Genomic DNA, 25,260 nt, shown 5'->3' on the forward strand with positions numbered 1-25,260 from the left:
TAGGCTTGAGGCAGGCCTGAAGCCTGTAGGCACAAAGATTGTTTCTAGGTCTGACACGTGGAATACACCTTCGGTTTTAGAAGTTTAGCCCCTGGTGTTGGGATATGGTTTGAGCCTAACAGTTGTCCAGGCAATATATGTGTACTGTTACTTTAATCTGTAAATGTATTATGTTACTTTAAAGGTATTCATTGTAATGCTGAGTCATGCTGTAATTAGGTAATGACTGGTTGTGAGAGTATTTAAGCAAGGTACTGTAAAGTATTCAGTTTGATGATGAAGCTGCTATGATATGCTGACATTGTGTATGGAGCTGCTATGATAAGCTACCATTGAGAGGAGTTGTTATCTGCTAATCATCATTGGATGGATCTGCAACCATTATGGTTTGTGAACCAGAGTGAGTTTGTTATTCTAACCAACTACTGTTTGTTGGGTAAGAAGATATCTGTAACTACTGGACTGATTTAACTGGCAAAGACTTGGAATTTGTTTAAAGACTATGAGACTGTTTTTCTACTATAAAGTAAGCTTTTGATAAACCAGTTTGCATAACTCTTATTCATTGCTCTCAGCAATGTTTCCTTGTGCATTTACTCTGCTGGTTGGTAACACAACACCAATATCCTTAACACCTGGCATGAATTCTATTGCGCAATCGGTGGGGCAGTGTAGGGAGAAGGGTGTTGCATTCGTGTTCGCTGAATGCATGTTCTTTGTTGTCGGTGAGCCAAGGTCTGTGGGAAGTGCTGCTTTTAATTTTGTCATCAATCCATCCTGAACTGGGTCAGGTGGTCACCTGGCTTGACTTTTGTGGTAACTTGGGCAGCAGCTTGTGAAGGGGGGGGGTTTATAGTGTGGACTACTTCCTCTTGACGGCTGTCAAATTGAGGCTTCCCCGATAGGGCTTCATCAACAGGTTTTCCCCTGCTGGTATGTTCTTCAGTTCGAACTTGAAGCATCTGAAATATTGAGCCCAACGAACTTGCTTGTGAGACAGTTTCCTGGGGGTCTTCAGGGCCTCAAGGTTTTTGTGGTCAGTCCAGACCTCAAAAGGCACTTTACTTCCCTCAAGGAAATGTCTCCAACAGAGTAAAGCCCATTGAATGGCATAAGCTTCCTTTTCCAGCTGGCCCATCACCTCTCTGTGTCATTGAGCTTTTTGGATAAGTAGGCACAGGGCAACAATTGCTCTTTATTGTTCCTTTGTAGAAGCACGGCAGCCACTGCCACGTTGCTGGCATCAGCTTGTATAATGAATTGCTGCTCTGGATCTGGGTGCTGCAGGATCAGCTCTTGGCCAAACAGTCTCTTTAATTTCTCAAAGGCTTTTTGGCAACCCATTGTCCAAGCAACTGGTTGGGTTGGCTTTTGCTTTGTTGGTGGGGATCCCATTTTTAAAAGTTTGGTTAGGGATAGAGCAAAAGCTAGGATGAATTGCCTGAATGAATGATGAAGTTAGCGAATCCTATGAAGCTCTGAAGTTGCCTACGGGTTCGTGGGGGATGCCAATCCAGAACTCTTTTCACTTTCCCTGGATCTATCTCTATGCCTTCACTCGAAATTCTGTAGCCTAAGTAATCTAGGGACGTTTTGTGAAACTCACACTTTGACAGCTTCGCATAAAGTTTGGCATCAAGGAGTTTTTTCACCACCTGCCGGATGATTGTACGAGCTCTTCAAGAGTCTCACTAAATATAAGAATGTCATCTAAGTAAACGAGGACCCCCTTGTACAGATGCTCATGTAGCACTTTGTTAAAGAATTGCATGAACACTGCCGGAGTTCCTTGCAATCCAAATGGCATCACTTTAAATTGAAAACTGCCAAGTGGGCAGTTGAAAGCAGTTTTCCACTCATCTCCCTCCCTGATTCTTAAGCAGTAATAGGCTTCCCTTAAGTCCAGCTTGGTAAACATCTTGTTCTCCAACATGTGGTTGAGCTTGTCTTTCATGAGGGGGAGGGGGGGTAGGTGTTTTCCATGCATACGACATTAATTCCATGAAAATCAATGCAGAGCCTCATCCCCCCATCTTTTTTCTCTTTAAAGAGCACTGGGGCCGCCACTTTGGACTTTGCGGGTTGGATGAAGCCTCACTCCAGATTGGGATCTATGTACTTCCTCAATTCCTCCATTTCTTTTGGAGTCATGGAGTAATCTTTGGTTTGGGTAATTTAGCCCTGGGCACAAACTCAATTGTGCAGTCAATTGAACGATGAGGGGGGGAGAAAATTGCAGTCCTCTTTGCTAAACACCCCCCATAAGTCTGGATACTCCTTGGGCTCTTGTTGGCTGCCAGGTGGGATGTCTCAGGCCAGGGCTGCAGGTTCCAGTGTGGCCGTTTCCTTTGGGGCGATCACTTCTGGGGGATGGTCTTGCCTCACTGGTGGCAATGGTCCGACACCAATGACTAGCTTCCTATGGCTACCATCCCAGGAGATTGTGGGTCCCCACTTATCGAGCCATGAGAGTCCCAATATGACCAAATCTGTCATCTTTGGGGTGACCATGAACCGAAGGAGTTCCTTATGGTGCCCCATCTCTAACCTGACCAGCTCAGTGACCAAGGTGACCAGAGTCCTGCCAATTAGCAACTGATCAACTTGCTCAAAGCTGATGGAGTGTAGCAGGGGCCTAGTGCATATGCCCAACTGCTTGACTATCTGGAGGCTGATTAGGCACCACGTGCAACCAGTATCTATGACAGCTTCCACTTCCCCCTGGGACCCTGTCTCTGAGACCACTAGTGTAATCTTGAGGGCAAAAGGGAAAGGGGTGGATTTACCATTGGGTCATCATCACCACTGCTGTCCCCCGGGGAGGGTGGTGAGATACGCTGGCTGGAGTTCCCTCTGCTTCAATGGGCAGGAGTGGGAGCTCTGCAGTTTGCTTGATGCTCCATCCCTTGTCAGGCAGTTTCTGCAGGGCTTTCTTTGCTTCAGCTCAAGCAGGCAACTGGGTCTGGGGAATGGGTGCTGGAGTCAGGCATTCTGAAGCCCGGTGCCCATGCTAACCGCACCTATAGCATTTGATAGTCCCAGATAGTCCTGGATGGTGTGGAGGGAGGTGTTGTGGTCTGCAAGCAGCCTGCAGAACTGGCAGCGGAGTTGGACAGCAATGAGGCTGAGGAAGAAGATGGGCCAGTCCTGGAGGCTAGGGAAGGCCTGGATGAGGGCTCTGCGTCGGAGGCAGAGATGGGACCAGGGCCATCAGGGAGTGAGATGCGGACTCCAGAGCCTCCAGAGATTGATAGGAGTGAGGTAGAGGAACAGGAGGAGCCTGTTCCTAATCCACACATGAGAAGAGCTGCCAGAAGGCAAGAGCAGCTCATGCAAAGAGGACAACTCAGGAGTAGGGCCAAGAGATGATTGTCCCCTCCCATAAGGCTTAAAACAGACCAGCAACGGCATTTGGGCTTTGCTGGAAAACAACGTTGGTAGCTTCGTCTTCTTCTTCGTCTACGTCTTGTATTTATTTTTGTATCTGTGACTTCTGAACATTTGCCAAGGAAGGCCTTTGGCAGTTTGCCTAATTGGATCAAGGTTTGAGATAGGACTGAGGAATTTGTGTTGGGAGGAATTTGCTTTAATTTAGTTGAACGACGCTGGGAATGAAGTAATTCTCAGCTTTTCGAATAAAGTTTGTTTGTTTTTTCACTGACTGTTTTTCCTACTACTTACTTGGGCCTGTGTCACAACAGGAGGCTCCTTGGGTTTTTTCGTCTGTGACCTGCACCCTAGTGGTCTCCTGGCTGGTTTTCCCATTGTTGTTTTTTTGTGGGGGTTAAGGTCCAGGTCCAGAATTGCGACAGTCTCATACCACGACTATATCCGGTTCAGTATCCCCCTTATATTGCAGCCTGCCTGAGATCCGGGTCCAGGGCTTCCTTGAAGGTGTGCACCATCAAGCACTCTGGCCAGTCTCATAGTTTTCCAGCCAGTCTTTGGAACTCCCACACCAACTCCTTGGCAGATCTTCCAGCCTGCTTCAGTGTTTTAATTTGGGTCTCAGCTTCCACTTGCTGGGCAACGTTGCTGAATCTGACCTGCATCAATTGGACAAACTCATCTGCACCATCTAGCTCAAGAGCCTCCTCGTCGTGAAGCTCAACTATCCATTCAGCCGTTCTCCTTCGTTCATGCCATCTGAGATGTCTGAGATCAATTCCCGATCAGATGGGTATAGAATCCTGTATTCGTCAATGTGGGCCCAGATCTGGTTAGGAAAGTATGCCAACTTCCCCAGGGTCCCATCGAAAGTTGCCCAAAATGGTGGGGGTGGTGGCAGCTGGTGGGGCTGGTGGCTGGGCTTGCACGGGTGGCTGGCCAGGCACTTGCTGCTGGACTGGAGCTTGTTGCAGGATCATTGGCACCTGTTGAGGGATTGCAGCTTGGGGTTGTAGGAGTGGCTGCAGCTGGACAGCTTGCTGTTGGAACTGTGAAGAGCCTGAGTGGTGTATGAGGCTAATGCCTCCTACTAAGGCAGCATTTAACATCCAGCTGCCTGCAATTAGTGCGAGTTCAATTCTCACCAGGCTCAAGGTCGACTCAGCCTTCCATCCTTTCTAAGGTGGGTAAATTGAGGACCCAGTTTGTGGGGGCAATAAGCTGACTTTGTATAAATATACAAAAGTATGAAGGCTATTGCTTAACGCATTGTAAGCTGCCCTGAGTCTCCAGAGAAGGGCGGCATATAAATCAAATTAAAAAAAAACTGCATTAGTGGTGGATTTGGGGCCAGTGTCCACTGCACCCATCCTTGGCCTGGGTAGAAAGCCCACCCGGGAGGGATTTGGCTTGCTGGTGGCAATCCTATCCCGGGTGGTTGCTGCAGGACAGATAGATTCCAGAATCCCTGCACCTGGTCATGCACTGGGTGGAGAGGATCCATGACAAGGCTGGCCTGAAGTGTCAGGCTGGGAGTCAAGTGGCTTTGGACTGAGTGAAAAGAGGTTGACACTTTGATCCATTGTGCTGCAGCTTCCTGGCTCAGAAAGGTGAATGTTGGCTGTGCCAATGTCCACCTAGGCTGGCCGGTGCCAAAAGGCTGGGTCACCCCAGTCATGCTGAGGTGGCTCAACTGTTCTGGGAGACCGGCCAGTGACTGGCTGCGCGGCGGTGGCAGGAATCCCCATAACCCTAACACCCCCAATGAAATCAAACGAAGCTTGAAATTCCTCAAAGCTAACTTTTATTAGAGATGTCATATTGGCACATCTGGGAAAACCTGAATCTGAGAGCTTCCAGGTTTTCCAAACCAAAAGAAAGTTCAAGAACTTGCCCCTCACCCACATGTCTGCCACACATCCAATCATATACAGTCTGGAACAGAAGATACCCTCATCTTCTTCCCAGCACAGCTGCAGGGCACCTTGGCCTTGACTTTCTATAAAGAATTTTATTTTGACTACATATCTTCTTCACTCTATACTATCCCCCATCCCAACTTCCCACAGTAGGCTTGAGGCAGGCCTGAAGCCTGTAGGCACAAAGGTAGAAAGATGGCTTCTAGGTCTGACACATGGAATACATCTTCAGTTTTGTCAGCTTAGCCCCTGACATGAATTCTATTGGGCAATTGGTGGGGCAGTGTGGGCAATGCAAGGGCATTGCATTTGTGTTCACTGAATGCATGTTCCAGGTCCCTATACTCTTTGGGCACCTGGGGACAGCCATGTGGGCCATCTGCGGTGGCTGCCATCACATCCCCCAGACCAGGGCTGCTTGGAGGCTAAAGCAGCTGCGCTTCGCCCTGAGGAGGCAGTGGCAGCGCGCCAATCCCTATTTTTAACTTTTGGTAGCCGTCTTCCCACGCGATGGCTGGGCCCCATTTGTCCAGCCAGGCGAAACCTAGAATGAGTGATTTTGTCATTTTCAGGGCCACCACAAAGCGTATAAGTTCCCAATGGTGACCTATCTCCAGTCTCACGAGCTCAATGACTAAAGTGGATGGGGCTCTGCCTATTAATGTCCCATCGACTTGCTCGAAGAGTATACGGTGCCCCAGGGGTTTAGTGTCTATTCTTAGCTTCTGGATGGTGGGGAGGCTGATTAGGCACCTGGTGCATCTGGTGTCTATGATGGCCTCCATGTCCTCCTGGGTCTGGGTACTACTGGGTCCCCCTGTTCTGGGTACCACTATTTGGGACTTTATGGCAAAGGGGCGGATGGCCTCACTTATGATTGGGTCCTCTTCGCTGGGTTTGGTGCTCTCACTGGTGGTGCCTGGTGAGGGTTCCGGAGCCGGAGTTTCTCCTCCCTTTAAAGGTGGGGGAGGAACCTCAACGGCTTGCCAGGTGAGTTTTTCTTTGCCCAGTGGCTTCTGCAGAGCCTTCTTCAATTTAGAACCAACTGGGGTCCACGTCTGAGGGACAGGGGCCAGCGCTAGGCACTCTGATGCTCAGTGGCCTTGCTGGCCAGACCTGAAGCACTTGATCATGACCTCAGGGTTGGCCTCAGCTCTCCAGCCTGTTTCACACTGGTCCAACATCCCAGGGATCATTTAGGTGTTTTTGAAGTGGGTTTTCGATGTGGGTGGATCTCATGGTCCATGGCCACTGTCATTCGATACCATTTCTGTATGCGATTGGGGACTACTCTGAAGGCACAAGCTTGCCTGAGGTCCTGATCCAGGGCCTCTTTGAAATGGTGGACAAAGAGGCACTCTGGCCAGTCTATTAGTCTCCCCACCACTCTCCGGAATTCCCATGAACTCTTTCATGGGCTGGCCCCTTTGCTTTAGGTCCTTAATCTCTGCCTCTGCCTCTTGGCTCTCAGCAGTGTCTTCGAACCAGGTCATTAGCAGCTGTATGAATTCATTGGCATCCTCTCATTCAGGGCCCCCTTTTTTGTGTAAGTGGGCTAGGCACTCAGCTGCTTCTCTGTTCGTCATATTGTCCACAACCGCTGAGATTATCTCCTGATCAGATTGATAAAGGCCATAGCAGTTGAGATGGGACCAGATCTGGTTCAGGAAGTATGCCAGCTTTCCCAGGGTTCCATTGAAAGTGGCTCTGAACCATGGGGGGTTGCAGAAAATAATGCTTTTAGAAGCCTCTGACGATCAGGCAACTCAGCTGGGATAGCCAGAGACTTTTAAAGCAGGGGTGAAGTGCTCCCAGTTCGGACCGGATCGCCTAATCCGGTAGCAATGGAGGTGGGTGGTTCAGAGAACCAGTAGCAAAAATCCCTGCCCCCCCGCCCAGCTGACCCACACAATCATCAGAGGCTCTTTTTTTAACTTTTAAAAGCATTTTTTCTACAACCTCTTTGGCTGAAAAAATGCTTTTAAAAGTAAAAAAAAAAGCCTCTGATGATCGCGCGGCTCAGCTAGGATCATCAAAGGCTTTTAAAAGAAAAAAAACCCCTGGGATCATCAGAGCCTTTTGAAAGCATTTTTTTACAACCTCTTTGCCAAAGAGGTTGTAGAAAAAAATGGTTTTAAAAGTAAAAAAAAAAATTGACCACGCCCACCCAGTCACATTACTCCCCCACCAAGCCACGCCCACAGAACCAGTAGTAACAAATTTTAAATTTCACCACTGTTTTGAAGGCATTTCTTTTTCTACAACCTCTTCGGTTGAAGAGGTTGTAGACCTCTGATGAGGTAGGCAGGGTAGGCCTCTGATGAGGTGGGCAGGGTAAGTGAGCGGTGACCAGGGCAGGGACGGGTTCAGGGGCGTGGCCAGCCAATGTTATTACTGGTTCTCCGAAGTACTAAATTTTTTTACTAATGGTTCTTGCAAACCGGTGCGAACCGGGAGCAACCCACCACTGGGTGGATTAATAACAATATCCCAGAGCTCCCTAGCCTTCAGGAAGCATTCCATTTTTGCAACTCAAATAATATAATTCTTCTATCCCATTTGAGGCAGAGAGCTCTCCTTGAATTCAACAGCCTGCAAGCATTCTCTGCCTTGTTCCTTTTACTTTTTTAACACCGGCAGTCCTTCAGCTTAATTACAGTTCAGTCTTACTATGTCTGGTGTGCTCTGTGCTTGTTAGAGTTTGCAGCAGTCCAACCAGCACACAAGTAAATAATTCAGCAGGATTCATTTATATAAAAAAACTTCTTTATATACAATACCATACAGCAGAAGCCAGAACCAGAACTCAGAATCCAGAAGTACAGAATCAATAATCACAGAAGCAATAGAATCACAGAAGCACTCATATATATACAGATCAATGAACCTAAGCCACGCCCAGGCTCTGAACTATCTGGGTCATCAAACAGTCCCCATTGGCTGACCTGTTACCATGTCTATTCCAATTCATGAATTCATATACTGACAAATTATTATTTGGTGATTGACTGCATTATACCCAAGTACTTGCATCCTGTTCTGGGCCCTGCAATTTAAAAGGCACATAAAGAATGTAAAACAAAGCAGGATGTCAAGAGTTCTGGAAATCAAGCTCAATGAGGAAAAGTTAAAGGAGCTAGGAATGTTTAACTCACAAAAAAGATTTTACACCACTCTACAATTATCAAAATGGCTATCACATTACAAGAGGGAACACTATTCCCTATTAAACCAACAGAAGGGAAGGACCAGTTAGTGAAATTAAAATGGAGATTCAAGATAAATAATAAATTAGTTTTCTGGTAATAGTGTTAACACGGTTTCTCTTTGAAATTCTGACCAGCCCTTTGATTTTATAATCAACAGCTCAAGCTTCTCTAATTGTTTTTGATCAACTGTTCACAAGTAACATAGATTGAGCTAATTTTGCACAGCTCAGGTGAAGAAGACAAGTGTTTATAAAGGGGTAATATATAACCAACATTCAGCAGTAATTCTTTTTTTTTTTTTATTGAAAAAGTTTTTCAAATACAGATTTTTCCCCCTTTTCCCCCCCCCTCCTCCCCCCACCCCCCCTCCCCTTGACTTCCTCATAGTAAAACCCAAGTTCATAACAGATTATATCATACTTTACTATCCACATACTCAATCTCCATATACTGACCCTTTCATTTTAATAAGATTATCATACCCCCGTATACTATGCTATAATAAGCATTTCAAAGTGACATTCTATTATAACGTTATCTAATAACTCCTGATTTAAAGTAATAATATTATTATATCTCCCAATTTAACAATTTCTACTCGTAGTCTACCCTTTTACTACCCCTCAGACAATATAACATTTCAAAACATATTTCTATTCTAAGTATTCAAAAAGTCTTAATTTAACACTTATTCAGTTCCAGTAGCCATTTCGTTTCCCCCCTTCATTACAAATATTCACATCTAAACATTTCTTTAAAATAAACAATCCATAACCTAACCTTTCTCCACCCACTTTCCTACAGAATTACCATAATTATTCTTAATATCTTTATTCTTCTACCCAATCCCCTAGAAAAATATTCCCTTATGTAAATAAGATCCTAAAAAAAAAAAAAAAAACTTTAAACTTATGATCCATATAGCATCTTCTGGAATATCTTTCAACTGGATGATGAACTCCACCCATGTTAGGGTAACATCGCATCCTTATTCCAACAGTATTTTCGATATCTTCAGTTACCATCTGCCCCCATCAGCAACAAATATCTTCATATTGGAAAAGAAAAAACCCCGACAACCACCCGAGTGACTTTATAATTATATTCCATATAATGTTTATGGAGGTGTCTTTAATCCAGATAATTGGTTCCAACCATCATAATAGGGTAACAACCAGATCTTCTGCGTGCCCCAATCCAATAAGTCTCTTGCCATATAGCTCAGCATACACGTATTTATCGAACTCCAAAAAACAAACAAGATATTTCCAACCATTTGGTTTAAGGCCTTTTTCACACCCAATAATTCAGCACTGCAGAGATCTGCCACTCTCCTCAGGATAAAATAAGCCAATATTTTGCCCATTATCTTTTTAATATTCAGTCCTCTCATAAGTAACTGGCATTACACTGTTGTTTAATTTAAAAATTTTTTATGTTTGTGAGACCTACTTCTTCTTTTCTTAACTTCTTGTGGGTTGGATCTCCATCCTAAACTCCTTTCTGTAGATTGTGTATCAACTATTTGGTTTTGCTGAAAAGTAGCTTGATCCTGTTGGGTTTGCATCTGTGGCTGAGATCTTTCTGGTTCTGTAAATTGTATATCAGCTGATTGACTTACATGCTCGTTTGTGGCTTGACAAATCATTGCATTAGGGTCCGGAACCGCCTCTCTTATATTAGATAATCCAGCTGAGGCCTCTGAAAGAGGATCCAAAAGCGGCTCATCTATGGAGACCTCTTTAATTTGTTGTTTCTTCGTTATTTCCATCTCCTTCTGCTTTTCTTGGGTTTCAATCTCTTGTTGATTTTGCTTTTTAAGTACCTTATAATAGAATTCTTCCGCTTTTTCAAGAGTATTTAACTGATATCTTACTCCTTGATATCTCAATATTATACCCATTGGGACATCCCACCTGTATAAGATATTCTGTCTTCTTAACTCAGTCACCAAGGGCCCAAATTTCTTTCTATCTCTTAAGATCTTAGGCGGCAATTCCTTATATATCCAAATTTTTCTCCCATTCAGTTGTAAAGTAGAGTTAAAGGATTTTTGCAGAATATCATTTCTTATCTCTTTTTCTGTAAAGTAAATTACCACATCTCTAGGCAATTGCCTTTGCTTGGCAATCCAGGAATCCACTCTGTAAGCCTTATCAATTTTACTGATTACGTCCCCGTGATGAACCTTTAAGATCCCAGCCAAAACTTGAGCAGATGTTTTTCTTAAGTCATCACTATTATTTTCCTGTAAGCCTCTAATTCTGATCGCAAATTCTGTGATCCTGTATTGCAACATTACAACCTCTCTTTCAATTCCTTGCTTTATATCTTCTAGATTATAAGTCTCGTGACCAGCTTCTTCTTTAGACTTTACTTCTAAGCTATTATCTCGAATATTTGCTAAGTCCTTTTCAATTCTTAATATTTTATTGTCCAAGTTATCAATTTTCTCCATTTTAGACTCTAGCAATTTAATATTTGTATCCAACTTTATCGCAATTTCTGAAAAACCATTAGTCACTGTTACAATCTTTTGTTGCAAATTATCATACTTTAGTTGTATCATTTCTTTAATTTCCTGCCTTAAATTTTCAAATTTCTGATTCACAGTTTCATAATATTTTGCCATTTCCTCCTGAATAAATTCTTTTAAATTACAACCATTCTGCAGAGTCTGTAGGCTCAAAGAGTGGGGGAGCACCCCCCCCTTTCTTGTCTGTCAGCTTTTATTAACGCCATCCTTCCAGCAGACTTTTCTCTTTTACCCCCCAAACAAGATCAAGTAATCACCAGGAAGAGAGGAACCTAAAATAACTATTATTGTTTCAAATTGTAGCCAGCGCTGTATATTCCGCAACTTTGTATCTGTTATAAAAAGACTCTTCTTTCTTCTACTTTCCAAGCCTCCGCGGCCATTTTAAAACTTTTTTTTCCCTTCTCTTCACTTTAAAATGCTTGTAAATTCATTAAGAATACTTGCGGTTTAGGGTCCCAAATCCAAATCCAAATCTCATATTTTTTTTTTTAGTAGATCCATCTGTTAAGTTCATTGATTAGTCCGGTTCCAGCGCCTGGCTATGCAAAAGTGCATAGTGCACCCGATGCCTGGAGCGGCGGCGAGGGAAAAAAGGGGGAGCGCCAACCTGCTCGACCCCAAGAGTTTAAAAAGACTCTGGGGACTTCGCAGAGGGCTCTACCCACCCCCACCCGCTCAGACTCACATTTCCATCAGGAAATGGAGTTTTTCGAGCCGCCTTTCAGATGTAAAGGCGGCTCTTTTACAGGCAACGGGGCGGCGGTCGCAGAGGACCGTCTGGCGGCACCGGAAACCAGACAGGAAGTCTGCCCTGCAGTAATTCTTAACTTATTTTTCCCTTAGGCACTGGTTAGAATCTCTAAGTGACTTATGAACATCCTGTGATCATCCTGTTGTCTCATGATCATATTTTGTGACTTTCCCTGCTGACTTCCCACAATCAAAGTTATTGGGGAAGCCAGCAGGGAAGGTTGCAAGTTGCCCCTGTTACTTGCTCCTGCCCAGAGGTGGGCGGCACATGAATTAACAACTGGTTCGCCCAGCACCAAAACTGTGCGCGCTCAAACTCATATCATCATGGTGGTATCACTTGATGTATCGGGACTTCCCCCCCCCTTCGCTAAAATGGGTGTGGCCAGTGTGTGATGCATCCGGCCTGCAGGCTGGGAATTTGACAGTCCTGATATAGACTATCATGACACAGCTCTTTAAAGTTTGCCTGAACATCAAAGATGGGGACTTGAAGCTGAGACAATGATTAACTTTAAGTCGATACACTTGAGCTTTATTCATAGAAACTCACTGATTGATTTTAGGTCAGCACTATATCTACTCAGACTACTTGATCGCTGTAATGGAGAAAAATCAGGATGCCTATGGATACCTCCTTCTCAGTGAAAGATGAAATATAAATCAAACAAAATAAAAACTAAAAATCTGCTCTTCAATTTCCTGAAAGTATTCTTCCCGTGATAAAAAATGGAGCTGTTGTTGTTGCTGTTTGTTTTGTTTTGTTTTGTTTTACTTAACTACCAAATTGTTTTAAATTGATATTTGGTGGGGTAGTGCAGTTTCAATCTTATGTTCCTATTACAAGAAGGGTGGAGAATGCCAATGAGGTCATTTTGTAAATGCAATACTACTTAGCTCTTTATCATTCTGGCTTCATCTATGCTAGTCAGGGTCAAATGGTCCCAACAACTTGACCAGAAGCTGAGGAGAGCCCTATCAGAGGACAATCTTCAAAAACTCTGGTCAGCCTTTATTACAAAAAACCCTTCCCAAGATTTACTAGAACTATATAAAAACATAGTTCATAAGCTACAACCATTACTACTACATGACCAGAACTTCTCAGCTAAGAGGCCCTGTATCACATCCAAACCATGGTTTAACAAGGATTGTGTAGAAGCCAAGAAACCTCTCACCTTGGCTTATAAAATGTACAAAAGTGAGACTGGGAATGTTAATAAAACAAGTCTTAAACATCTTATTACCTTAAAAAAACAATTTAAGCAACTGATTGCTCTTAAAAAGAGATCTGATTGAAAAATACATATCAAATAGACCTGTATCATTATACACCAGTTTTATAGATCTCAAGGCAGCCTTTGATACAGTTACCAGGAATAAGCTATGGGAGAAGCTGGAAACTGCCTCAATTGACCACAGACTTCCTCATCTATTACATGCCCTACATACTAAAGGATCCCTCAAGGTGAGGCATAGTATGCAAGGGTCCCTCTCGAAGTCAGTTAAAACTCAAAAAGGGGTGCATTTTGACCCCCTTGCTTTTCAACTTCTATATATATATGACATGATAAAATGGCTAAACAAACCAAATTACAACCCGCTAAAATAGGTGATCGAAGCATTGCCTTGCTACTCTATGCAGATGATGATGTGATCGTCTCCAGGGTACCAGAAGGCCTTAAAAGAGCCTTGCAAGCCCTTGTTCAGTATTGTAATTACAATAAACTGGACATAAATTATGAGAAAACAAAGATCATGGCCTTTGCAAAAAGGCCAAAACTTTATTTATGGTATCTAAATGGCCACAAATAGAGCAGATAACCACCTTCAAATACCTGGAGTGGTCATTCAGGCCAATAGTTCAAGAAAAGCACATGGAGAATATGTGGCTGCCTTGGGCCAAAGATCAGTGAGCGCCATCCTTAAATTTTTCCGCACAAAGGGAGGATAGTATGTCCCTGCCGCAATTAAGTTTTTTCTGGCCAAATTGCTAGCACAGCTTCTGTATGGGACCTTGCTCAGACCATCAGCTTTGTGTTTTACACCATTAGAAAGAGTTCAATCCAAATTCATTAGATCAATTCTCCAGATGCATTTGTGTCTCAAATGGACATCTGTGCCTGGAGACAGGATTGACAAAAGTCGAAGCAAGAATCTATATAGAGTCCTAAAATCTCTGGCTAAAGCTTAACTTCTTTCTGCAAGGTTTTGCTCCATTAATCCTCCAAGACAAATTCTCTGCATCATGGATCAAGGCTGTCGAGTCCAACCTTGCCAAGCTAGGCTTCTCCCCAGCTTCAATACTCAAGATGGACTATGACCTAGCAAGACAAACCTTGTGACAAAGAGTGGAGGACATCGAGAGGCAGGTGGACTTAGGGAAAGCTCCGCTGTTTCTGGCTCCAGACACCATTAGATGTGTTTTTGCTTCTGCCAGCTATCTTAGTCAGTTAGAGTCGGCAAACCACTGGAAAGCATTTTTGCTCACACGGTACCATGCGTTTCCATCAGCCATCCTGTACAGCAAGTATTAAAGGATACCATTGACAGAAAGACTCTGTTCCTGCAGCTCAGGAGAGGTGGAGACTGTGGATCACATGTTCCTTAGATGTTCCTTTTACACAGAGATTAGGAAAAAACATATTCTGCCAATAACTGCTAGGTATCCTAGCCATTCCGACACTACCTATTTTCAGTGGCTGCTTAAGGATGAACAGTCCATAACTACAGTGCAGGTGGCCAGATTCTGCACAGCAGCACTGGGGATTCATCACAAACACGTGTCTTTTCCACCATAGTTATGTTATATAACAAATGTGGTAAATCCTTTGCACTGCTTAGACTTTTCCCTTTTAGTGTTGAACCTACAATGGGCCACACAGTTTATTGATTGTAATTTTAGTATTGTTAGACCATGTATAATTGACAGACTGGATTTTATTATAGATTTTAGTTGTTATTATTTTATACTAGAATTTTTAATTGCATATTTACTGAGCATTTTTATTTGTTCTGGTCTCTGGTCTAAGACTGTAATAAACTGATTGATCTAATCTGGTACTCTTGAGTCTTCTCTTGGATTTTTATTAACATGTGGAAAATCAGAGGAGTTACAGGTTGCTGGAAAAATATTATACAATAAAATTCACACAAGTGAAAGTTAAGTGAATTGACTATATTTCCAATTGTCCTAATAATTCATATGTTCAGCAACATATGATTTAAAACACATTAAGTTTAAAACTGAACAAAGAACAGCTTGTGAGTTGTCCCCAAACATTTTCTTGTGCATTAATTCTTGTACCTGTGGACTATTAAAGCACCATTTCAGAAGTACCAGCCTTTTTGTAAAGTCATTAAAAAGTAGTATACCATATTTTTCAGACTATATGACATACCTACCTTTTTTGTGGAGGAAAACAAGAAAAAAAATCTGCCTCTGTCTCCCAGCAATTTGCCTCCTTGAAGCAAACAGTGAAGGCCTGTGCAGCAATAGGCAATGGCAATCCCTGCAGCCTGAAACAGCTGAGGGTTGGGAGGCCGATCCAACCGACAATCATCTGCTTGTGCTAATCAGGCTGTGTTGAAGCTGAAATGGGCTGTTTGCTGTTTGCTGCAAGGAGGTAAATTGCTGGGAGGCAGAGGCCAAAGGGTAGGGGGCAGCAGGTGGGCGGGGCTATGTTCGGAGTATAAGATGCACCCAAATTTTCACCCTCTTTTAGTGGGGAAAAAGTGTGTCTTATACTCTAAAAAATATGGTATTCTCTGAACTGATATGAAACAACAAATTATTGAATATGAATGAAATTGTATTTTGTTTAAAATTGTGACTATAATATAAAACAGACTTTATTTTTTGGACATTCAAAGGTTATGTATAGTCAGCTTAGAAGTTGCAAAATAGAAAAATGTAAATAGAATTTTAAAAATTATATCAATATGATTTCCTAACACTGAGATATTGTGTAAACTTTTAAAGAAATGAATACAATATTGTAAACATGGAATCTAAATACAAAAAAACTTGTTCTTGCTTCCATAAATATGGACAGAATAATCAGTCAGATTATTCATTTATTTATTTAAGGTTCAATAAAGCAGAATAAGAAAGCATTAGAATATAAAGTTTTTTCTCCAGATTTGGAACACTTTTCACAGAACAGTATGGAAGGGATTTGTTCTTCCAAGACATCTTCAGTTCCCAGTCTAGCCCAGATTCTTGGCATTTCTATTAGTCTTCCATCCTGTTTCTGATTTGTTTGTCTAGATCAATAAAATGTTCATATTTTCATTTTATATTTCCTGTAGTTATCTTCAGGGAGAATGTACAAATCAATGTTCAGTATTTTGAAAACTGTCTATCAGTCCTGAAGTGAGGAAGAAAAGCTACAAATTTTCATTAGGGAACTAAAGTACTAGAGATTTTTCTGTATGGTTGGATAGTTTTTGTAAACAACTAATGAAAACTCTGAGCGATCAGAAAGAAAGAAAGTTTCTGGACATGTACTGATTTCCAAAACTGAACTGGTTCTTGCAACCAGAGAAGCTGTTCTGACTAAAACAAGCAGAAACAGAAACAAAAACATTGAAAAGCAAGAGAGCTTCAGTAACCTTCAGAGATACCAAATCAAAGGCAAGTAAAAGTCCCTTCTTATAGAAAAACAAATAGAACTTCCCTTTTGAGCTAGACCAATTCAAGATGCCACATGAACTATGGAATTCTACTTTGTTGCTATAGAGTAAAATAACAAAATCTTGGGAGACCTTCGCATAACAAAATCTTTAAAGCCTGACAGAGATCTTAGCTCTGTGTTCCTTCTTATATTAAAGAGAATCAAGATGGGACTTTTTCCCTTCATGTCTCCTATCTATGCTGGCTAAATTGTTGTATACACAATGATCATTGAATTCCTTCTTCATGGCTCCATCTGTACTATTCCAAAGTGAGTAGAATTTGCAGTATGTATCTGTACTAAATTTCCAAATCTCTGTGGGAAGCCCCCCTTTCTAGAAGAATGAAATATTTTGGGAAATATTAAAAAGGAAGCATATTATATTTCCCTAAAGGAGAAATGGAGAAACATGTTTCTAGAAGCAGAAAGTAGCCCCCAAGTCTTTCTTAATAGCCCACAGCAGATGCCAGCACTTAAGAGATAAAGAGCTTATTGAAAGAGGAAGATACCTATCTAGATAGTTCTATTCATAAGCAAAGCAAATACTGCAGGCAGAAATCCATTTAAGACAGGATATTTCAAAACTGCTTGTAGCAAAGTTTGACAGCTAACAAAAGCAGTATAATAGGATTAAAAGCAGCCCCTCACCCAAGATCCAACACAGGATGAAAGTCTTTGCCACAATAGGAATTGCCCAACACCCTTTCAGAAAACAAGCCCTTTCATTGCACCATACCCAGAGCAGTCCAAACTTCAAAGTCATAGAAACCTGGGAGCTCAGATAACAATAAACTTGATCAGATTAACTCAGACAAGCAGTTAGGATTTGCATTTCTTCTTTTGTCTACAGAGCCAGCAATGATCCCTACCTAAGCCCTACATTACCCCATAGGAATCTGACAACAGCCAATAGAATATTAAAGGACATCTTCTTGCATAGGAGCAGGAAGCTCAAATACAAAGCCCAAAGAAGGTATAAAAACCCACCCACTCTCAACTCCATTTTGTTCAGCTGACCCAGAACTGTCTTTGTGGTTTTGTTCAATAAACCACCTTTCCAATCATCCTCCATGTTGTTTATAGTGCCTTTCTCCCAGGACGTCTTCTTGCACAGGAACAGGAAGCTCAAATACAAAGCCCAAAGAAGGTATAAAAACCCACCCACTCTTAACTCCATTTTGTTCAGCTTACCCAGAACTGTCTTTGTGGTCCTGTTCAATAAACCATCTTTCTAATCAGCATCCATGTTGTCTCCAGTGCCTTTCTCCCAGCTTGGAACTGAACCAGATGAAATTTCTTCTAACACCTCCAATTCTTCTAACCTGGCTATCTTTCCATTCATCATTCACATAGAAATGGAGAGTATAAACTATGTTGGAGAAGGGATAGTCAATTGCTAATATAATGCCAAAATGGACTTGTATTTACTTTATTTTTTTCTTGTTTGTTAATAATGGGCAAACTAAAAAGTTATTGAAAATGTGATTTAAATTTCATACTCTTCAAGAATTTAATTAAAACTTTGTATAAAATAAAAAATAATTATCCCATGCTGTAACCACCATCATTTATATGTGCTCCATATGAACTGCTAAACATTCATCACTACAATATACTTTTAATCAAAATTGATAGATTAATAACTTTGTATTTATAACCAAACCTAATCACAGGCATGAAATGACACATATTGAACAGACAATGTACTCTGTCCCTGGGATATAAATCCCTGGGATAAGTTCTTCTATATATTATTTTAATAGCACAAACACCATGTGTAATAATTATCTCTAATAATTATTTTCTTTGTCCTCTGGCTCTTCCTGATAGAGATAAAAAGTAGCAACAAAGCAAGATAGTAACAAAGTCCTCACAGAGTTAAATTGTAATGATGGCTGTTATTCTGAGGAACATTTGTAGCTTTTCAAAGGAGTGGAAAAAAAGGCGGGTGATGCAATCATTTTATGTTGCAATTTTTTTCCTCTATTGATCATACCAGTCAGGCTCATAGAGTTCATTTAGAAAAGAGTAAAATTAAATCTAATCTAAATTAAATATCTTCAAAGATATAGATACAGATCAGACATTAGAAAAACTTATTAAGCAAGGAGTTAGACTTATTGACTACTTAGGTACCTTCCAACTCTATGATTCTATAAAAGAATGGTGAAAGGAACTGGTAGAATTGTCATGATAAATGCCTAACTACTATGTCTCCCTGATCACCCGGACCTTCAAGGGTTAACTAACCACATATCCCATAATCCTTATAACCACTCCTTACCTCTTAACCCCTCCTCCTGGGTACAAAAGGTCCAACCGCATGGTCCACAATTCATTCCAGATGTAAACCTGAAAGAGAAAGGTACAAGGTCAGTGACCTCCAGTACCAATAGATCAATAATAAAGCTACAGAAAAGAATTGGAGTCTGTCTCTGAGTTATTGGGCTAGATCCAGCTTATAACAAAATGGTAGCAGAGGTCGGTTGCCCATAACTCCAGACAATGACTGAACCCAACACCTACCCTGAAGAAGCAAACAGAGCACAGACCAGAGCTCTTACCAAGAAGATGGCTGAGAAGCTTGCAACCAAAGCCACAGCCATGGAGGAGACAGAAGCTGGAAGCGAGCAGGACTCCAGCCTGGACTCACAATCAGATGAAGAGGGGCCATCCAAGGAGATCACCGCCCCGGAAGAAGAAACAGCACAGAAAATGAATAAATTCAAACTCTCCATCCTGAAACTGATGGAGGCAAGCAGCGACAAAGAAAACCTCATCGCGGACCTTCAAAGCCTCTTCGAGCAACAAGAAGCAGCGATTGAGGCCCCAAAGACCACCGAGAAAGAAAAACCAGCAAAAAAGGGTAAGCCACCCCAACCTGATGATCCTGAGCCGGCAGAACCCATTTCCGTGCCCCCTTCCCGGCGGCCATCTTGGGACGAGCACCAGCCAATGGGAAGCCAGGATTTGAATCCCTTGGCGCGAAAATGCCCGAACCCCGAAACAGACGAGGGGGACTCAGAAAGCGACTACGAAGAGCCCAGCTCTGAAAGCGACCACGAAGAGACCACAATAATAAAAAGAAAAACGCCTACCGATCTCGAATTGCAAAAGGCAATCGAGACCATCACCGCTGCCCTAGGCTCCGCTTTCAAGCCTCCCGCGGCACTCAATAAACCAAAGAAAAATCCTGGAAAGCACAAGAAGGCCAGGACAACCAACAAAAACCAGGCAACCGAGTCACAATCAACTAAAAACACCGCACACACCAACAACCGGCACAAAAGACCGCCCACCTGCAGGAAGAATCAACCGCAGGACTCGAACTCACCACCCACTACACCAACAACGCGAGGCCCGAGGGAGAAGAGGAGAACCGGCTACTCACCCACGCCACGACATCCATCAGGCCAGTCCACGCGACCAGGGACCAGGGACCACGAGGGAGGATCCGCCGCCGCCACCGCCATTACCGCCGAGCCGCTGAGTGCAGGGAATCCTCAACCTACGACCTCCGCTGCTGCCGCGCCGCCGACCCGCGAAAGTCCTCGACTTGCGACCGCGTCGCCTCCTCACCTTCTGCCCTTCTTCGCCGGGGATCCGGCCATCCAGCAGTGGTGTCCAGCCTCAGGGGGAATCTTCGGACCCACCGGGGGTGGGTCCAGCCTCCCACCGACAGGCCTAGGCCTAGGCCTGGGAGCTCCATCAACAGGAACCTCACCCGATGGACTCCAACGCGGAATGAGCTTCGCGCATGCCCAGTACCTGCCTGTAACAAAAGAAGCAAGTTACATAGATCCAAGCAAGTACAGAATGGCCACAGACATCCCAAAGCCTTATTGTGAGTTTAATCACATTTTGGACCATGGACAGCTCCCCCCAGTAAGTAACCTTACTAATATTTCTGGGGCAAATTATACCAATTTGCCAAAATTGCAGTTAGATGGGGGTAATATTATAGAATGGAGCCAGCAATTAAGAGTTGCTCTCATGAGAGAGAATGCACTGTTCCTAGCTAACAGACCTCCCCAAAAGCCCTGGTCACTGGAAATTGACTGCATTCATCACAGGGCATTTTGTATCATGTTAACCTCCATTCCATCTGCTATGTATCCATCTATTGAGGACAATCTAACTGTTTATGATATTATGCAAAAACTATGTAACCTGTTTTATAGCCAAAGCAGAGCCACTACCACTAGACTATCTAGGGAGTTCCACTCCACCAAGCATAAGGCAGGGGTCCCCATGAGTGAGCACATCTTAAAAATGAATGCTGCAAGGGCAGAACTCATACAGAGGGGGGAAATCATCACTGAAGAGAGCATGATAAGCATAATCATAAACTCTCTTGATAGCAGCTGGGACATCTTCATGACCCAACTAAATAGCCTCAACTTGCAATACCTCACACTAGGCGCACTGACCAGTCAGCTCGTTGCAGAGGACACTCTGAGGAGGGAACGCCAACTAGCCAAAGGGGACCCTAGACCCACAAAAAGGGTGGATTTCCAGGATAGGGCCAGGGATAACTCAGAATGTTATTCTTGTGGATCAAGGAACCACTTAAAGAAGGATTGCCCCAGGAACCATAGGGATAGGGGACAGCACGACAGTAGAGGGGGAAGGTCACCTGAACGCAGGCACCCAAAGGAAAGAGGGCGAGGGTGGTCACCCAACCCCAGGAAACACCACGAGCGCAGAGACCACTCCAGGGACAGTAACTCTGGCTCCATGTATGGGATCAGGCACGATGACCCAAATGACAAACATAAGGCAGAGAGAAACACATGGCTCCTGGATTCAGGGGCCACAAGTCACACTACTTGTAACCCAGAGCTGCTAGACTCATTCACAGAAATAGACTCAGAAATAAAGGTGGCAAACCAAAGCAAGGTCAAAGTAGTGGGGAAAGGAAACGTACACATCACACAGGTAGGGGACCTAAAAGGAGTACTGTACGTACCAGAAATTCCCCACAATGTGCTAGCCATCACAAAGCTGACACGAGACACAAATATAGAAATAAAATTTAAAGATGGAAAGGCACACTTGATCAAGCAAGGGAAAGAGATAGGAAAGGTAACCATACACGAGGGGCTTCCCTACTTCACACCCAACGCAAGGGAGGAAGAAGGCATTGATGCCAGCACAAACCACAAGGTAGATAAGTATCCAGAAACAGAGGGGGTGCAGCAGGAGGCAGGATGTAGCCATGAGAAGACAAACAAGTCTGTATCTATCGGCAAGCCATTGCATGATAACTGCGCCCACCTCCTCCACAGGAGACTGGGACACATAAGCTTCCCCATTGTAAAGAAAATGACGGAATGTACCGAAGGTCTCAAAGTAAAGAACTGCAAAAACTACTTAGAGTGTTCAGTTTGTAAGCGTTCCAAGATCAAGGTTAAGGCCATTCCCAGGGGATCCAAACGAACCATGGAATACCCCTTCCAATTGGTGCATATGGACTTGGTAGGGCCAATGAAACCCTCTGTAGGACATAGGAAGCGATTCTTCCTCATGATTGTGGATGACTACACCAGATACGGGTATGTCTACTCCCTCAGACACAAAAACGAAGTGTTCCAAAGGTTTAAGGAATTCCACAGAAGAGTAGATATGCAACATAACATGAGTGTCAGGTTTCGGTTCTGTCTTAAAATAAGTTTCATTTTCAAGCGCAGTCTCTAATGAATCATTCTTTATTAAGAACAGAAATAGCCGACATTTCTGAGGCTAATTGCAGCTCAACTGGCCCCTCCTTCCAACCCCCTCCTCTTCCGCTCTCCAACCCGATTTCTCATTGGCCATTAGCCAATCCATCTCTCCGTCCTGGCACGTACTTCTCACAGGAATGTGACCCCCACCCTCATCCCCCAGAAAACCCTATCTCTTGCATGCAGAAAATTAGGTAAAAGTTCATCTCAGCAATAATTCAGCACTTCTGGTCTTCATGACAGCACTGGAAGAGAGCATAAGTTGGAGTGCTGACATCCGGCCCCTCTCCCTTCACTTCTGCGACATCACCTATCCCATAGGGAAAACACAAGAAGATTAGTCCCATCAGCCCCTCCCTGGCTGTGCACCCCCCCCTCCCGGCTTTCCCGGGTGGTCTGCATGGAATTTTGCTATAAGGCGATCAGCTTGGATGTTTGCGCTCTTCACCCAGGAAGCCTCTGACAATGGGTAACCCTTCCATTTAATTAAGTACTGAAGGCGCCCCCTGTGCCATCTTGAATCGAGAATCCGCTGCACTTCATAATGCGTTTGGCCCCCAACAACCAGGGGCCCAGGGGGTTCACGTGGTGTTGGCCTTAAAGTAGACCCCACTACAGGTTTTAGAAGGCTACTGTGAAAAACGGGGTGAATTTTCCCCAAAAGCCGTGGCAACTGCAATTGCACCGTAACGGGGTTGATTATTTTTATTATAGGAAATGGTCCTATAAATTTTGGGCCCAATTTCCTGCTCGGGAGTCTAAGTCTCAAGTACTTGGTGGAGAGGTAAACTTTCTCTCCCAGCTGAAATGGTCTTTGGGGAGTTCGGTGCTTGTCTGCTTGGTCCTTATAAGATTGAGCCGCCTTTGCCAGCGCCCTCTTAACATTTTCCCAAGTTTGTCTCAACATTGCCATCCAGTCGGTCAAACTGACTGAGGAAGGGGGCTCCCTCGGGTATTCTGGCATGGGAACAAAATCCATGCCACTCACTATTTTGAACGGGGTTAGCCCCGTGCTGCTGTGGACAGCATTATTATATGCAACCTCCGCAAAAGATAGGAGGTCTGCCCAATTGGACTGCTGGTAGTCGACGTAGCATCTTAAATACTGTTCTATCATAGCGTTCAGTCTTTCTGCCCCCCCATTGGTACTCGGGTGAAATGCTGAGCTGAGCCCTTGGGATGAACCTATGGATCGTAGAAACTCCCTCCAGAACTTTGCTGTGAACTGGACCCCTCTGTCGGAAATGATTCTCCTGGGGACTCCATGTAGGCGGTAAATGTGTTTCAGGAACAGTTTGGACAACTGACGGGCTGAAGGCAGTCCACTACAAGGAATGGGCTCTGTGGGGCAGTTGGTCTGTAGGAGGGCTGTGATGTTGGGGTTTCTCGTCTGTTGAGTGGCCCCTGGTCTGGTCGGCCTCTCTCCTTTCCCTCTGGTGGTTTTGACGTGTCAGTCGCCCGCAGCCCTCTGTCGACTTTTATCGCTACCCGGAACCATTCAGCGAGTCGGTTTGGGATGTCACGATAGGCAGTCACTTGGGAAATTCTTTTATCTAGGCTTGTTCTAAAAAAATACACCAGCAATCGCTCTGGTAGGGGAGGCAGTGTCCCAATGACTCTCCTGAATTCACGGATATGCTCTCTGATAGGCTTCCCCCTCTGCATTAGGTTTCTGAGTTCGTCTTCCACATAGGGGTCCTCCTCCTCCTCCTCATAACGGGCTCTCAATAGTTGCAAGAACCCATCCGCATTTTGTAGCTGGGGGGCCCTGTATTTGTAGAGTGATGCTGACCACCTCTTTGCTTCTCCCTCCAGCCCTTCCCTGATAGCATTCACTAGGGCTCTGGGGAAAGGGTAGAGGTGTCCGAACCGCTCTATGTATATCTCAGCTGAATCGAGGAATTGGGCGAGGTTGTCTGGGTCACCATCGAACTTCCCTCTGAACTGGGGTGGCTCCTCCCTCTCTGCCCTCTCCTCTCTGTGCTGAGCTCTGGAGGGCCAGCCCTGGTGTTGATAGTCCTCTGCCTCGTCTCTCATCCTGGGGTGGGGAGGTGCTGCCTTGTCTGGGCTTCGCTGCCATTCCCATCCCCAGCTCGCCCTTCCCAATTCACTTAGGGGTTTTTCTTTATCTTTTAACTTTGCAAAAGGGGATTCCGCCTTTAAGGCTTTTGGCACAGTCCCCGGGTACTTATCTGCTTCACGTTTCTTTGCTTGAAGTTCTGCGGGGGGGGAAGGTGGAGAAAGTTAAACCTTTGTATTTTCCAAGTTGGCTGGAATCACGACCGCTTCTGCTCCTCCCGTTTCTTGAAGCAGGCTTTCCTCCGATAGCTTGGCTTCAGCCATAGTCCGTCCGACCAGTTGTGTGGGAGGGAACGGGATGATTTAAACTCAGCCAGCCTGGATTTGGAGGAGAGTTGAGCTGTCTGTCAGGTTTCGGTTCTGTCTTAAAATAAGTTTCATTTTCAAGCGCAGTCTCTAATGAATCATTCTTTATTAAGAACAGAAATAGCCGACATTTCTGAGGCTAATTGCAGCTCAACTGGCCCCTCCTTCCAACCCCCTCCTCTTCCGCTCTCCAACCCGATTTCTCATTGGCCATTAGCCAATCCATCTCTCCGTCCTGGCACGTACTTCTCACAGGAATGTGACCCCCACCCTCATCCCCCAGAAAACCCTATCTCTTGCATGCAGAAAACTAGGTAAAAGTTCATCTCAGCAATAATTCAGCACTTCTGGTCTTCATGACAGCACTGGAAGAGAGCATAAGTTGGAGTGCTGACAATGAGAATAAGGCAGATAATGACTGATAGGGGCTCAGAATTCATGGCCAAAGAATTCACAAGGTGGCTGAGGGAGCAGGGCATAGCGCATTACACCTCTTCACCTTTCTCCCCCTTTCAAAATGGAGTCTCAGAGAGAAAAAACGGGGTGTTGCAAACCATGATGAGATGCGCCCTGGAGGATGCTGGGATGGGGCAGCATTTCTGGTCAGAGGCATTACACTACGCTAATTACACCCTGAATAGACTGTGGTCAAGCTCTATCAATAAGACACCA

The 25,260-nt window shown here is 44.1% G+C and overlaps 1 protein-coding gene across 6 annotated transcripts in view; it reads right to left on the reverse strand.

The window, feature by feature from the left end:
• The window catches only part of LOC148113425 (uncharacterized), a 165,922-nt gene extending 140,936 nt beyond the window's left edge, over nucleotides 1–24,986 (reverse strand). For 5 of the 6 annotated variants that reach the window (XR_015728228.1, XR_015728226.1, XR_015728225.1 and 2 more), the window contains exons 1-3: nucleotides 24,454–24,986; nucleotides 19,872–22,513; nucleotides 18,765–18,832 (exon numbers count right to left, since the gene is read on the reverse strand). Coding sequence is in view for 1 of the 6 variants with exons in the window: in XM_087871296.1 (XP_087727422.1) it covers nucleotides 18,765–18,832; nucleotides 19,872–19,889 (86 nt within the window). In the remaining 5 variants the exon portion in view is untranslated. Of the gene's footprint in view, nucleotides 1–17,679; nucleotides 17,850–18,764; nucleotides 18,833–19,871; nucleotides 22,514–24,453 lie in introns of those variants that run through there. The other variant, XR_015728229.1, reaches the window with a different exon arrangement.
• Between the last annotated feature and the right edge of the window lie 274 nt (nucleotides 24,987–25,260).

The sequence above is a fragment of the Pantherophis guttatus genome, chromosome 5 (genome assembly GCF_059756535.1).
Source record: "Pantherophis guttatus breed Tessera chromosome 5, ASM5975653v1, whole genome shotgun sequence".
Lineage (NCBI taxonomy): Eukaryota > Metazoa > Chordata > Lepidosauria > Squamata > Colubridae > Pantherophis > Pantherophis guttatus.